Genomic DNA, 15,011 nt, shown 5'->3' with positions numbered 1-15,011 from the left:
ACAGTACATATTTTTTTAAATTTATTATGTTTTTTTGTTTTGGTATGATTTTTAATTTATTATGAATGCTTTTTCATTCATCATATGTTTTTTCATTTACATTATTTTTTTTGCATTAAAAGTACGTTTTTTAAAAATTATTATTATAGAGCACAGTATATATATATATATTTTTTTAAATCATTTTGGTATGATTTTTAAGTTATTATGAATGCTTTTTCATTTATCTTTTTTTTATTTTTTTATTTACAATCATTGTTTTTCCACTAAAAGTATGTTTTGTTTTGTTTTAATAGATTATACAATACAGTCATATTTTTTTTAAATTTATTATGTTTTGGTATGATTTTTAATTTATTATGAATGCTTTTTCATTCATCATTTGTTTTTTGTTTTTTTTCATCTACGGTCATTTTTTCCCCCCATTAAACGTGTGTTTAGGCACAGTGGCACCGGTTTGCTGTAATTATGTGGTGGAACTTTAATTTGGAGAGTAACATTTTGACAGACGTGTCAGAAACGTTATTACTTGGGATGTAAACTCAACTTAAGGCGCCCTTCATGTAAAAAAAAAAAAATGCCATGAGTGTATTTATAGCGTAACAATTCAGACTGTTCAAACTGTTTTGGTCTGAGTCGAAGTGATCAGTGCAAGATGTTCATTTTTGGGCTTGTTCGTCCTCATTTTTTATTAATAAGCTACTCTGAAAGGCACAAAATAGGATATGCGCTACAAGCTATTATTGAACTATACATGTTATTTAACAGAAACAGAAAAAAGGCGGTCCCACGGTGACAACAGCTGCGAGCCGACGGACGAATAAATGCACAGCTGTCGGATGTACATGCGCTCCTGTATGCTCCTGCGGGCTTTCTGCATTGTGTTGCGCTGGCGGCTGTTTGTTGTGTGTCGTCGTGCGCTTCCTGTTGTTGATGTGAAGCTGCTGTATGTGTGTTGTGTCCAGAGCGATCAGGCGGCCACTGAGGCGGCCCCCCACGCCAGACCCTCAATCAGGGACTCCACCAGGGACAACTTTCACACACAGAGGCAAAAAAGCGAGGTCCATGCCTCCTTCTTGCACCTTGACCTCTCGCTCATCCGTCATATCGCTCTCTCTCAATCTCAATCTCTTTCTCGTTCTCTCTCGTTCTCTCTCTTTCTCTTTCTCTCGTCTTTCTCTCATCTTTCTCTCTCTTTCTCTCTCTTTCTCTCGTCTTTCTCTCTCTCGTTCTCTCTCTCTCTATCTCTTTCTCTTTCTCTCTCGTTCTCTCTTTCTCTCTCTCTCTCTCTATCTCTTTCTCTTTCTCTCTCGTTCTCTCTCTTTCTCTCTCTTTCTCTCGTCTTTCTCTCGTCTCTCTCTCTCTCTCTATCTCTATCTCTATCTCTTTCTCGTTCTCTCTCGTTCTCTCTCGTTCTCTTTCTCTCATCTTTCTCTCATCTTTCTCTCTCTTTCTCTCTTTCTCTCTATTTCTCTCTCTTTCTCTCGTCTTTCTCTCTCTCTCTCGTTCTCTCTCTCTCTATCTCTATCTCTATCTCTTTCTCTCTCGTTCTCTCTCTTTCTCTCTCTTTCTCTCTCTTTCCCTCTCTTTCCCTCTCTTTCCCTCTCTTTCCCTCTCTCTCTCTCTCTCTCTCTCGTTCTCTCTCTTTCTCTCTCTCTCTCTCTCTCTCATCTTTCAACCATCTCTCACTCTCTTGTTATCTTTCTCTCTCTCTTGTTTTCTTTTACGCTCTCTCTCTCTCACTCTCTTTGTCTTCCCCTCTCTCTTATCTTTCACTCTCGTCATTCTCTCATCTTCCACTCTCTCTCTCTCTCTCTCTCTCTCTCTCTCTCGTCTTTCCCCCTTTCTCATTATCTTTCTCTCGGTCTCTTGTCTCTGTCGTTGTCTCTCTCTCTCTTCATGTTTCTCCCATTCTCTCCCTTTCTCTCTCGAGCTCTCCATCTCCCTCCCTCCTTTTTGATCCCTTTCTCTCTCTCCCTCTCTCTCTCTCTCACTCTCTCTCTCTCTCTCTCTCTCTCTCTCTCGCTTTCTTTCTGTCATTCTATGCCTGCTTTGCTGCTGCGCTAATGTGACAGTTAAAGCCTTGTTTAGATTGCCTGTTTACATATAAACACTTTCTTTTATTATTATTATTTATTTATTTATTTATTTATTTTTTTCCCGATTGGGGTGTGCAATGGACTGCTGTGTGTTGACTTCGTTTGTGTCTCAGGTGGGATTGTACCACGAGCCTCAGGCCGAAGACGGCGGCGCCTCCTCCAAAGAGAACCGCAACATCTACAGCGAGTCCATGCCCCGAAAGGTCGGAAGCTTCTACCGAGGTGGGTTGATTGGATGCGCGGTGTGGCATGCTTTGGATCGTGACACGTTGCTTTCTTTTAAAGGGGAAGTCAACCCCAATTTTTTTGTTGATACGTTGTAGTCTAAATATGTTATTCTGTTTAATTATTGCGGGACAACCAATCAGAGTGCAGCTTCTTAAGACAGGTGAGCTGTGATTGGTCGTTGCCTGAGCCCTAAACAACACTGATGTCATCTTCAGTCGACAGCAAGTGGCAAAATGGCCGCCCCCGACAGATAAAAATGGCTTTTGCTTCGACTCATATTCCACAAATGCTCTATTAATCAGAATGTCACATTTAAACTAGTGAGGTCACATATAACATATTATTGTCAAGAAATGCCTAAGGTTGACTTTCCCTTTAAATAGACAACCGGATGTTGAACATATGATGTGGTATGCTTTGGGTCATGAAATGTGCACTCCATTGATAGCTCGGTGTTCGACATACTGTTTTGTTGACCTGAGGTGTTTTTTTTTTTTTATATCGATTATATAAATATTGGACATCTGATGTGGTATGCTTTGGATCATCGTCTACGTGTGTGTTCTTGTGCTGTGCTGTGCGTAAAAGGCAAGTGATTGGTCTCTGTGGTGTTTGTTGAACAGTCCCTTCTCCTCGGCCAGACAATTCCTTCCACGACGGCCGCTCTCAGGGGCGAGGCTCGGCCATGACGGGCGACGCCGGCAACCTGGCCAACCACGCCAAACGCCAGACCGCCTTCGATCCCTGGTAAGCGCCCCGTCCTCGGCAACAGACCCCGCCCACCGCCGCGCCGTCTCCGCCCTAACGCGCTCGCTTCCCCCCCTCCCCTCCGAGGACGGGCCCGGACACCGTGGTGCTGAATACCGCCGAGCCGTCCAAGGAGAAAGAGAAGCAGGGTTTCTTCAGAGCAATAAAGAAGAAGAAGAAAAAGCCTCAGATGGTGAGTTGGTGACTCAACCCCCACGAAGGTGAAGCGTGTTATCGGCAAGGTTATCTTCCTTTCTTTTATCTTTTTTTCTTTTCACGTTTTATTTTCTTTACCTGCATTTAGCCCAGAGAATGGAAAATGTTTTTTCTTCTCAACCCCAGCTGAAGTTTACTGCCAAACTAAAAGTAATACAAAGAGAATCACATTTTGTGTATTTCAAACAACTACAGTTTCAGCTCACAAGTCAGTTTAGCTTAATGCTAACACATAATGCAGAACGTCATAGACAGGCTAACAAATAGCATGGGTGTCATATTTTTAGAATGGTGGACCAATACTACTACTATAACATATGCATATATTCTTTATCCTCTGCAAAGAATTAATAGAATTACTGTGTTTTTACTAAGGAGTACCTCGTGACTGTCTCACTTGATCTTTATGTGTGTATTAGACTGCTCCCTGGTGGCCAAGGTGCACACCAGAAAGAGCGTCACATCCATTTAATTGAAACAAAACGTTGCAAAAACAGTTGAAATTAGGGATAGACTGTTGATCAGCTGGGCCGATTATCGGCGCCGATATTCAGCATTTTGACGAATATTGGCATCGGAAATTTTGAAAAATCATATGGCCGATAGTACATCTTTTTTTTTTTTTTTTTTTTTTTTTTTTTTTTTTTTTTTTTTTTTTTTAAAGTGTTAACTTCAGGGAACTAATTAAAATTTATTTATTTATTTATATTACATTTTCTGAGACGTTACTGACCCTGGGAACTCTCTGCATCTTCTGTTTTTGCTTGAAATTAAAACTAAGATCAAATTTAATACGTCAATATTTGTGAAATTTTGTAATACTTTATTTCGTGTAGAAAACAATTGTTTGTTTTTATTTAACTTTTGAAAACATGCTACCGCCCCTGGCAGATCCCAGAACTTGTTAAATTTCAAAAACAAAGATCTCTATTGACTTAAGATTTAAAAAAACAAAACAAAACAAAAAAAACTCCAATATTTTACGAACCCTAAAAGTTGCTCAATAAACATATCTGCTTTTAAATTCCCCCCAAAAAATAAATGAATAAGAGCTGGAGTTTGTATTTTTTCAAAATTTTGATGCCAATATTTTCCCTTTCAGTGAAAATGAATATCGACTCCAAATATTGGTTATCGGCATCCTTGACTACTAATAATCGGTATCGGCCCTGAATAAAAGTTTAAATTTAATCATGTCATTGTGATATGTTTGTGTAAAGTGCAATATGCTTTTCTTACATGTATTTTACAGCTAAATAAAAATCCGGCACAACACCACACCAAAATGTTTCGATACATACTTTGAAAAGTATACAGTCATGCCCGGCTTTTTGTCGCAGATAAGGACCAAACCCTATCGCAAAAAATCTCCCGAGTAAAAATGTTGATTGGCGGCAAGGAGAGAAAAGTGTCATGATATTGCCACAGGAATTTGAAATGCGACGTCAAGCATGTACAGTTCATGAACAGATGCGGGGGGGGGGGGCTTCGGAGGGCTCGTTTTCTTTTTTTGGATGCTGCTTTGTTGTCAAGTTAGGGCGAGGAGGCAAATAAACGCAATCTGGCCAGCAGGAAGCAGCCGGGCGTATTTTTAGCTTCTCATTTTCTGCCACTGTGTGACACACACAAACACACAACACACTTTGTCAGAGCTTGAAGCTGCTAGAGTGATGCTCGGGATGCTGCACATGTTCTCGTTAGAAATGCGTTCATCTAAAATTATTTTATAAAACAAGCATATTTATTTTTCAGTCTCAGTTTTTATACAATACAGACTGATTTTTTTTTTTTTTTTTTTTTTTTTTTTTGCAGGAATGATGAATGGCATTGTAAATCACTTCAATGGGCAAAATTGATTTGATGTTCTGGATTTTTTTTTTTTTTTTTTTTTTTTTTTTAACCAGGTCCCCAGCGAGGAGGCGGTCCTGCAGAAGTCGTCGCGCTCCCACCAGAGCGGTCGCCACCGGAGCCGCGACAAAAGCCGAGAGCGGGAGCGCGAGCGGGACAAGGAGTGGGCCGACAAGATGGCTGACTCACACTCGCCGGTATGGCCAGTCTGTCTAGACTAGGAAAGATTCATCGCCTTTCTCTTGACTGCAGTCTTTTTTTTTTTTTTTTTTTTTTTTTTGGTCCAATCAGATTTCATCCTCTTTGTGTTGCCATGTAAATCTAATCTGCCTACGTAACATCAACTATATTAATAACAGGACTGTTCCTTCAGCCAATCTGGTTTCAAATTCACCTCAGAATAACATAAACATTTTGCCAACCTCTGATTGGTTGGTCAGAGCAAAACCTGTTACAGTCAGCAGCAAAGCACTTTTTAAACTGACTACATGAAGCTCCTCTTCTCACTTCAACGTAGTTCATTCATTGGCAACAAGATGCCACCAGATGGCGCCAAAGCAAATGCTTAATGTGAATATGTGTCGGGAATTTTATGCATTTATTTATTTATTTGGGTGTCAGGCGATTAAAATTATTAATTATAATTAATTGCATGACTTTAATAGTAATAACTCGTGATTAATCGCAAATTTTGTATATACAATAAAATATTTGTTTCTAAATTTTCATACCCTTGTTCACATAAAAGTGGGGAAAAAACTAATGGAAATATGGCTTCATCTTTTAGATGTTGATACAGTAATTTCATAATAATTTATAAAATTGAGTTAAAAAAAAAAAAAAGTACTGTGCTGTAAAAACCAGTGCGATACTGATTTGTGCCACTAGATGGCATAATTGCATTTGTAAGACGGTGACGGCTGCATTTTTCTTTTCATATTAAGAGCTATTTAGTCTTAATTTCAAAATAATTCATAACATTCAGTTACAATTAAAAAAAGCATACTGTATTGTAAAAAACAAGTGTGATATTGATTTGTGTTGAGGTAATTCTTCTGCCACTAGATGGCAGCATTGCATTTTTAAGACGTTTGTGACAACGCCATCCATTTTTTTATTTTCATATTAACATCTAATCTTTAACATGAGGTCATTTGTGAAATTCTGCACATTTTCCAAATTGTAAAATACAACTTGAGCCCCATCTCCACAAATAATATGCATTGTTATTTATTAATTTATTACTGCAAAGTTTCTGCTCCGTTGTGACTGGAAAGTTAATCGCGCGTTAACAATATTAGTGGCATTTAAAGGAACTTTAAATTCAACTCAAAATTAATGCACTCATTTTGACAACCCTATTTTTTTGATTTTATTTATTTTTAAATTCATTTCAATGTGGAAACGTGATGATTTTAAGGTGGATTAATTCTCTTATTCCTGCACGACCCCACGCCGCACGTTTTGATTTCGTCCTCCCCAGAGCCAACCCCTGAAGTCGCTGCGCAAACTCCTGCACCTCTCCTCGTCCTCGTCCAATCAGACGGCGGCGTCCGACATGCGCTACCAGCCGCTGCCCAGCCCCGCCTCCGCCCCCCAGGTGCCCTTCTCCGACGCTCGCGGCCACTCGGGGGTCAACACCCCGCAGATGAAGAGCAGGCAGTCGGCCTACCCGCCGCTGGAGGCCGGCTGGCACGCCGGCAACCCGTACCCCGAGCAGATGGCCGTCAAGGGGGGCCAGAACGGGCACGGCTTCGGGCGACCCTCCAGGTCACGCATGGCCAACCTCAACGACCTGAAAGAGACGGCGCTGTGAAACCGAGATCGCAAAAGGAAGTACTCAACTCACTCACGCTACCCCCAACACACATATAGAGTATATGCAGTTGAGGAGACCGGGGCGAGTTCTATCACGGGTAAGTTGTCACATTGCAATTTTTCTTCTCCACCAGAGGGCGCAATTAAAAAGTGGAATACTCGTATTCTTCGTATAAATGATTAGGTGTTGTGTACTGTCTGACAAGAGATTTGAACTAGACCAAGTTTTAGCCAACATGGTCACTTGTCTCAAATTCATGTTGGGGTTTGTTGTCACATATGCAAAGAATGGGCAAATGAAAACTGCACTTCTGGCAACTCTGTTTACGTATGCCAGAATTGTTCTTCAGATGAGTCTGAAGAATGAGGAATTTAGTTTGATCGGTTTTGTTTCATTGAAAAAAAATGAATTTTCCAGTTGTTGGAACTACAGTATGCCCACATGTCAGGACTGGTTTAAGTTTCATAATGAACCATCCATCCCTGAACTGAAATGCTTTAATTAAAAAAAAATTACATTTAGTCTCAAATTTCGGGTTTAAGGGAAGCGAAAAAGACATTTGAGGTTGAGAACTATGACCCACATGCCAGTAGTTCCTAAGGACTTCAATTTATTTCATAATTGTGGGAATGCTGAAGCATTCCCACATATGTTTTTATGATTTTTATTCTCCACACTTTTTTGCCGCGTAATGACTCCCACATAATACTCCACATTACTTACAGTATTTGCATAATTTAACGTTTAATATCAACGTTTCCCCATTAATTTTCAATGGGACAGAAATTGAACTTTTTTCCAACTATCACTTTCCACGCCCACTTCCATACATATGACTTATCATCATTACCAGATGTCTGATACTGCTCGGTGGCACAGTTGGTAAAGCGCATTGTCCAGTAACCAGGAAGTCATAATTTCATCATTTATCTCTCGATTTACTTCATAAGCATTCCACATGCGTTCAAAAATCTTAGCATTCAGCTTTCAGCATTCCCACGCAATTTCTCCAGAAATTGCACTTAGAACTGTATTTTATGTTACAGTTTGCTCAATGACTATAGTAAATTGTCAAGATCAATGATAAACAATTTCTCAGGCTGTAAATGCAAACCAACAAAACAAAACAGGTAGAACAAGGATAATTTTGTCCTTGTTTTATTAGTTGCAAAATCCAATGTGACATCTTAGCCCATATAGTGTGACAACTTACCCATTGGCGGGGCAACATGTCACATGTTCGCTCCCTCTATTTGATGGCTTATAACTCTGCACCGACACAAAGTACGAAAATGACATGAATACGGAAAATACACCCAAGACTTTCATCTGCTATACGTTTTGTTTATATATGATGTATTGATTCCAAGAAATATATCAAAGTATAAAAATTGATACAACTAGCCCCGCCTGGTCTCCCCTACATACACACAAAAATGAATCCAGCTCTCTCATTTTTGTAATTTTCCACAAATATTTGTCGGGAAATTAAGTCACCATCTAAACTGCTGGCAACAAACCCCGAACGACGTAATCAAATATTTACAAAAATGGGAGACGTTTGTGGACTCACTTTTGTGAGATGCTGAACACGCACGCACGCACACATTGCAAAGGGGTGAAAATTGAGCATTGTCGTGTGGATCAGTGGATCACCTGAAACACACGCACACACAAACACACAAACGCGCACAAAGTGCACCGCTTGCAAACTGGAGGCCAAAAAGCCTTCTTGTGTCTTAATGTTTTTTTTAAAAGGCTTCCAATGTTTGATAGACTTTCTATGATGACTTCATTTGTATTGTATTATAAAGTATGTATGATATTACAAATGGAATATTTAAATATATATATATATATATATAAATGGCTAGATTAAAGTGTGTTTTAGTTTTGAATTGAGTAGGAGAATTATATTTAGTTGTAAAAGGCGTGATATTTCTTTTCAGGCAAATCCCGTCGGCACGGTAACGTCACGTGACATCGTTGTAACGCTACGCACACGCACACACATCAGCTGAGTTGACAATCGATTACTACTACTTTTGATTTGTCATCATTTTTAGCACATTTCTGTACAGTTACTGCGCTCTTAGTTATTATTATTATTATTATTATTATCATCAAAACCAACAACATTGGAAAGTAGCTTAACGAGGACTCGATAAAATCTACCCGGCGACAAAATATGTTGGAGCAAGCTCGTGTATTATATTAATACTACTAACGTGTGAGTTTGTCGTTTGCTACTTCCTCACAATCACGCACACACGCAAACACAGACACTCGTTTGTTTACGGGCGGGCCAAAGCAAACAAGTGTTACATTTGGAATTTTGTTACATACACATTTGTAGCATAGTCCATCATGTTTTTTTTGTTGTTGTTTTTTTTTTCCTCCCTCTGCGACAAACAAATGTGTAATATTCATGTTTACATATGTAACACTGAAGCTCAAATAAATTGCAAACTGGTTTCATTTAACACGTGCAGATTGTATTTTTTTGTTCCAGGAATATGAAATATTTCAATATTAGTTTTTTCTTTTTCTTTTTTTTAGAGAAATTTGTTATCATTTTAATTAAAAAAAATCATTAAATACTTAATCTCATGACAATGCAATACAAATTTTATATATATATATATATATATATAATTTTATTTTTTTTATTTTGTCAAAATATTGCTATTTTTTTGTTTTTTTTTTTGTTTTAAGGAAAAGTACCTTTATTGTCACAAACTTCTAGAACTAATTGTCCTTTCCTGTATAGAATCAATAGATGACAACACAAAAAGTTCAATATTTATTTATCATTTTGTTGTTGTATACTAAATGTTTTCCCATTTAAATATTTCAATATGCTCTATACAACTGAAAACGCAAATTTTTGGTATGTAGCTGTATGTTATCAAGTTAAAGTGCATGATTTTGTTGTCGTTTCCATGAGCTTCTTCCCTTGAGAAGAAGGAGAGTTGAGTTTGGGGAGCGTGTTGGTTCCGCCCCCCCCAGGCAGTTCCCTCACACGCACTTCCCCATGCACATGAGCAGCTCCATGCGAACGGCGATGCGGGTGTGCCAGCCCAGAGGCAGCAGGCGGACGTAGCGCGCCACGATGGGCGGGCGCAGGAGGTTCTGCACCGTGGACGAGCGGTCCGAGTTCCCGTAGAAGACCTGAGAGGAAGACGGCCAACACGTCGTCAAATGTGAGGAATATTAACTCGTTCATTGCCAAGCCCAGTTCAAATGGATTTTTGACGCTTATAGCCGTCAATGGCACTGAATGATTTTTTTGTCAAAAAATGATTTTTTTTGTAGGTTTTGTGAAATATTCACGTGTTCTGCCTTTAATCCGTATTTTAGAAGTTATGTAATTCATATATATATTAGGGGTGTCAAAATTAGTGCGTTAATTTAAAGGTCCTTTAACACAACTAATTTTTTTTTTAACACGCAATTAATTACCGCCCCTTACTTGGAAAGCCTCTACTGGGAGAATTCCAGACAAGTCCACGTCAAAATTTCGCCGTAATAAATTTAATAATGATGCATATATTTGTGGAGACTGGGGTCAAGTTTGTATTTTACAATTTTAAAAATGTGCAGAATGCCACATTACTTCATGTTGAAGATTAGATCGCTCTTGATATGAAAAGAAAAATACACTGAGCTGTCACTGTCTTATGAATGCAATTATGCCATCTAGTGGCAGAAAAATGACCTCAACACAAATCAATACTATAGTCGTTTTTCGCAGTATATCTTTTTAATTTTAACTCAATTTTATGATTATGAAATTACTGTATAAATGACTATGTATTTTTATTTGTTTAACATCTTTCCCACTTTTATGTTAAAAGTATGAAAACTTAGAAAAAATATTTTATTATACCTTTTATTGTACATTTAGAACAGATATAAAATTTGTAATTAATTGTGTTAACTATTAAAGTCATGCAATTAATAACGATTAACACATTCACTGCCAGCCCAGCAAAAATGCATTGCATCATTTGACGTCTTTTTCCGTCAAAGGCAGTGAATGTGTTAAAAATTTTAATCCCCCTGACACTGTCTCAGAAAATTAGAATATTGTGAAGTCCATTATTTTCTGTAATGCATTTAAATAAGCAAAAATGTCATACATTCTGTATTCATTACAAATCAACTGAAAAATTGCAAGCCCTTTATTGTTTTAATATTGCTGATTATGGCTTTTTTTTTTTTGGCTTGGTCTGAGGAAATATTCTAATATTTTGAGATAGGATACTTGAGTTTTTTTTTACTTGAGTTTTTTAAGCTGTAAGCCATAATCAGCAATATTAAAATAATAAAAGGCTTGCAATATTTCAGTTGATTTGTAATGAATCCCGAATGTATGGCATTTTTGCTTATTTAATTGCATGACAGAAAATAATGGACTTTATCACAATATTCTAATTTTCTGAGACAGTCCTGTATGTATTTTAAGTATTAATCAGTAGTCTAAATTTTACTGGCATCAGCCTTTAAAAAAAAATAAAATAATCCATATTGTAATCCAGCCACGTCCACTTTCTACTCGCTGCGTTTTGCGTACGTACTCTGTTATTCCCCGTCTGGTCTTTGTAGTAGACCCAGTTGAGCGTTTCCAGCGTGCGGTACTGGACGCTGTACTTGGTGATCCACTCGTCCGAGTCGCAGCGACCCTGCGTCAGGATGCCCGACACCACGCCCACTTCCTGCAGGTCGATCTGCAGCCACTGGTGCAGGTCGTTGTACTTGGACAGCCACGCACACCTGACACACGTGTGGATGGTTGGTATCGGAGCTACCGGTGAATCGTGGGGGTGGGGGTGGGGTTGAGGGGGCCGTACCCGAAGCCCTGGTTGTTGAGTCGCGCCTTGTTGGGGACCCAGGAGGAGTACCAGCTGCTGTACTGATCCTGATGGGAGCAGCTGATCTGGTCCGACGTCACCGAGCCGGACTCGAAGCCCAAGGCTCGGTGGTACGGACACTCTGGGTGGACAACAACAAAACGCTTGATGCATATCTAGTTAGGGATAGACCGATTATCGGCCGGGCCGATATTTGTGAAAATGCCAAATGGCGACATCTGCTTTTTTTAAAGCACGGGAAAGCTTGCGAACGTAACGAAATTTAGGGTTTCATCAGGATTTGTGAGATGTTCACAGCAGTGATAATTTCGTCGACGAACAATTTTCCATCGTCATTTTTGTCAGGAACATTTTTTTTTCCTGACAAAATTTAAACGAAAAATAAAATAGATGCCATTCGTTGAGACGATAACTAAAATTGACTGGCAATTTTGTCAATGGTTATAACGAAAATCAAAAGAACGCAGTGACGAAAATTCACACAGTCCAATCAGAAGGAACGAAAAGTGTCTTGGGTGTTAAACTACAGTTACATTTTTATTAAAAAAATAAATAAATAAATACAGTTACAAATAGGTGTTATATTTAATTTTTTCTGTATAAAACTTTAAAATATCGACTAAACTGACTAAAATTTGATTAAAACTAAAATACAAACATGACTAAATTATGACTAAAACTTTAATATAAAGGGATACTTTACTTATTTAGACATTTTTGGCAGTCGAACATTCATATTTTGCCTATCATAATTTTCTTTTTAATTTTAGCCAAAAGACTATAACTAAAAGTAAATAAAAATTTCTTGTAAAAATTAACACTGATTCACAGGCAGTTTTTACTATTCATCAAACCATTTTGAACATATTCTGCCAATTTCTTGCCGTGTGTGAAGATCTTTTGGAACCTTTTATGAACCCTGACGAAAATTAGCTGCATTCGCATGCTTTTGTCGCTCAGTGAGATACAGGAAACTTTTATTTATGGATTTATTTAAAATTCCACTTTAAAAGAAAAATTATGTTCACACTAGGAACTCCGTACACTTTTTATTTAAAAAAATAAATAAAAAAATAAAATTCAGAAATTATGTTGAAAATTTTTGAAAACTTTATCTCCAGTAAAAATTTACTTGATTATTTTTTTAATTAAATTTTTAGCGTAACACATACTGATGACTCTGGAAGCTCACTGCAATTTTTTTGTTAGAATTTTTAAACCAAGCAAAGAAAAATACACTTTTTAAAAATTTTGACGATATTTTCTCTTTGACTGAAAATGAATATCGGCTATCGGTAAAAATCTGTATCGGCCATGAAAAAAAAAAAAAAAAACATATTGATCATCACTAATCTCTTCCGACGCCCCAAAACTGCGATGACGCGACCGCCCGCTAAAAAGTGGGCGTGACGTCACCTCACCCGGCATGCAAGTCAGCGGTCGGCCTCGAGACGGCTCTGGCGGCGAGGTGGGCGCGGCGACGGCGTCGGCGAGGCCGGTGGGCGCGACGGCCTCACAGTCGCACGTGCACGCCTTCACGTTCCCGGCGGTCCGCGTCTCCTGGATCTGCTGATCCTCCTCCTGCAGCTCCTCCTCCGCCTGCAGGATCTCCTCTTCCTGCGCCGGACAAAAAAGTGATTTTTCTACCGCTTCCGTATGTGACGTGATGGTGGAAAGATCTCTAGGTAGGAGTAACACTGATATTGTGTTTGTTTTGTTTTACCTCCTGAGAGTGAACTGCAGTCAGGGCTGTAGCACATCCATTCATGCATGGAACATAAAAAGACATTTCTAAAGGTTTTATAGACAATAGTTAAACATGGTTCAGCTTACAGTGGAACCGCCAAAGTTCAACAGACATAAAAGTGGATCAATTTGGCCGTTAAGTCGCGCAGATCTCAGGCTTTTAACCCCAAAGATGAACCGGTAGGTAGTATTTAGTAGAGGTGGAATTATAATATTGCGATATTAAAACTGCTGCAATATATTGTCGTCGTCGTGTCGCAGCACATCTGTTAAAAAAGTCAGGTTGATTTCCATTTGTGCAGTTCTAGCACCCTCTGGTGGCTAGTTTTTCAGTGCAATTTAATTTCTCACAGGGCATGTTTTGGCCCTTCTATGTATAAAAGTCAGGTTGATTTCCATTTGTGCAGTTCTAGCACCCTCTGGTTGCGAATTTTTCAGTGCAATTTAATTTTCACAAGGCATGTTTTGGCCCTTATATGTATAAAAGTCAGGTTGATTTCAATTTGTGCAGTTCTAGCCCCCTCTGGTGGCTAGTTTTTCAGTGCAATTTAATTTTCAAAAGGCATGTTTTGGCCCTTATATGTATAAAAGTCAGGTTGATTTCAATTTGTGCAGTTCTAGCCCCCTCTGGTGGCTAGTTTTTCAGTGCAATTTAATTTTCAAAAGGCATGTTTTGGCCCTTATATGTATAAAAGTCAGGTTGATTTCAATTTGTGCAGTTCTAGCCCCCTCTGGTGGCTAGTTTTTCAGTGCAATTTAATTTTCACAAGGCATGTTTTGGCCCTTCTATGTATAAAAGTCAGGTTGATTTCCATTTGTGCAGTTCTAGCCCCGTCTGGTGGCTAGTTTTTCAGTGCAATTTAATTTTCAAAAGGCATGTTTTGGCCCTTATATGTATAAAAGTCAGGTTGATTTCAATTTGTGCAGTTCTAGCCCCGTCTGGTGGCTAGTTTTACAGTGCAATTTAATTTTCACAAGGCATGTTTTGGCCCTTTTATGTATAAAAGCCAGCTTGATTTCCATTTGTGCAGTTCTAGCACCCTCTGGTTTCAGTGCAATTTAATTTTCACAGGGTATGTTTTGGGCCTTATATATATATATAAACCCATGTCCCATGAAAACATGAAATCTAACGTTTAAAAAATTGTGAGCAACTCCGCGTAAATTCCTCTGGGAAACACAATTCAGAGAACGGCTTGTGTCGTCACTTTCAGAGGTTCCACTGTGCATTTTGTCTTAATAAAAAAAATGACGATTATACTTATAATGTCAATTAGATTTGTGGACTTACCCTGCAAGAGGACGAGGAGGGAAAAGAGCGCGGCCCAACGAACGCTGGCCTCCATCTCGCTGCTCGGCCGATCTGGAAATGGGATGCGAATTGTGCGGCGGGTTGGGATTGAGATTACACTAATCCAGTGCAGTAAAGCGTGA

The 15,011-nt window shown here is 38.7% G+C and overlaps 2 protein-coding genes across 5 annotated transcripts in view; one reads left to right on the top strand and one right to left on the bottom strand.

Moving 5' to 3' along the window:
• Window positions 1-9,440, top strand: part of LOC144027112 (cyclin-dependent kinase-like 5) — a 31,964-nt gene extending 22,524 nt beyond the window's left edge. Inside the window, exons 13-18 of one of the 4 annotated variants that reach the window (XM_077534411.1) lie at window positions 966-1,061; window positions 2,213-2,321; window positions 2,969-3,074; window positions 3,162-3,267; window positions 5,195-5,335; window positions 6,622-9,440. In XM_077534411.1, the coding sequence (XP_077390537.1) occupies window positions 966-1,061; window positions 2,213-2,321; window positions 2,969-3,074; window positions 3,162-3,267; window positions 5,195-5,335; window positions 6,622-6,954 (891 nt within the window). In that variant the 3' untranslated portion in view covers window positions 6,955-9,440. Of the gene's footprint in view, window positions 1-965; window positions 1,062-2,212; window positions 2,322-2,950; window positions 3,075-3,161; window positions 3,268-5,194; window positions 5,336-6,621 lie in introns of all 4 variants that reach the window. The other 3 variants (XM_077534410.1, XM_077534413.1, XM_077534412.1) reach the window with 3 other exon arrangements.
• A 331-nt stretch (window positions 9,441-9,771) lies between these two features.
• LOC144027041 (retinoschisin-like) lies at window positions 9,772-14,958 on the bottom strand. Its single transcript, XM_077534325.1, has 6 exons — window positions 14,869-14,958; window positions 13,555-13,580; window positions 13,253-13,448; window positions 11,811-11,952; window positions 11,538-11,733; window positions 9,772-10,128 (listed from the first exon to the last, which is right to left on the bottom strand). Exons 1-6 carry the CDS (start codon window positions 14,921-14,923, stop codon window positions 9,976-9,978), a joined length of 768 nt encoding a protein of 255 aa, XP_077390451.1. The 5' UTR covers window positions 14,924-14,958; the 3' UTR covers window positions 9,772-9,975.
• Between the last annotated feature and the right edge of the window lie 53 nt (window positions 14,959-15,011).

The sequence above is a fragment of the Festucalex cinctus genome, chromosome 10, assembly GCF_051991245.1.
Source record: "Festucalex cinctus isolate MCC-2025b chromosome 10, RoL_Fcin_1.0, whole genome shotgun sequence".
Lineage (NCBI taxonomy): Eukaryota > Metazoa > Chordata > Actinopteri > Syngnathiformes > Syngnathidae > Festucalex > Festucalex cinctus.
This window is presented reverse-complemented; position numbering and strand designations above follow the sequence as displayed.

Bases quoted from the DNA above. Each gene is read 5' to 3' on its own strand.
- LOC144027041 (XM_077534325.1), bottom strand. From the start codon at position 14,923: ATGGAGGCCAGCGTTCGTTGGGCCGCGCTCTTTTCCCTCCTCGTCCTC. The intron at 13,449-13,554 runs GTAAAACAAAAC...TGTCCGGCGCAG, and splicing joins CTGCAGTTCACTCTCAGGAG to GAAGAGGAGATCCTGCAGGC. The intron at 11,734-11,810 runs GTACGGCCCCCT...CACGTGTGTCAG, and splicing joins CTCAACAACCAGGGCTTCGG to GTGTGCGTGGCTGTCCAAGT.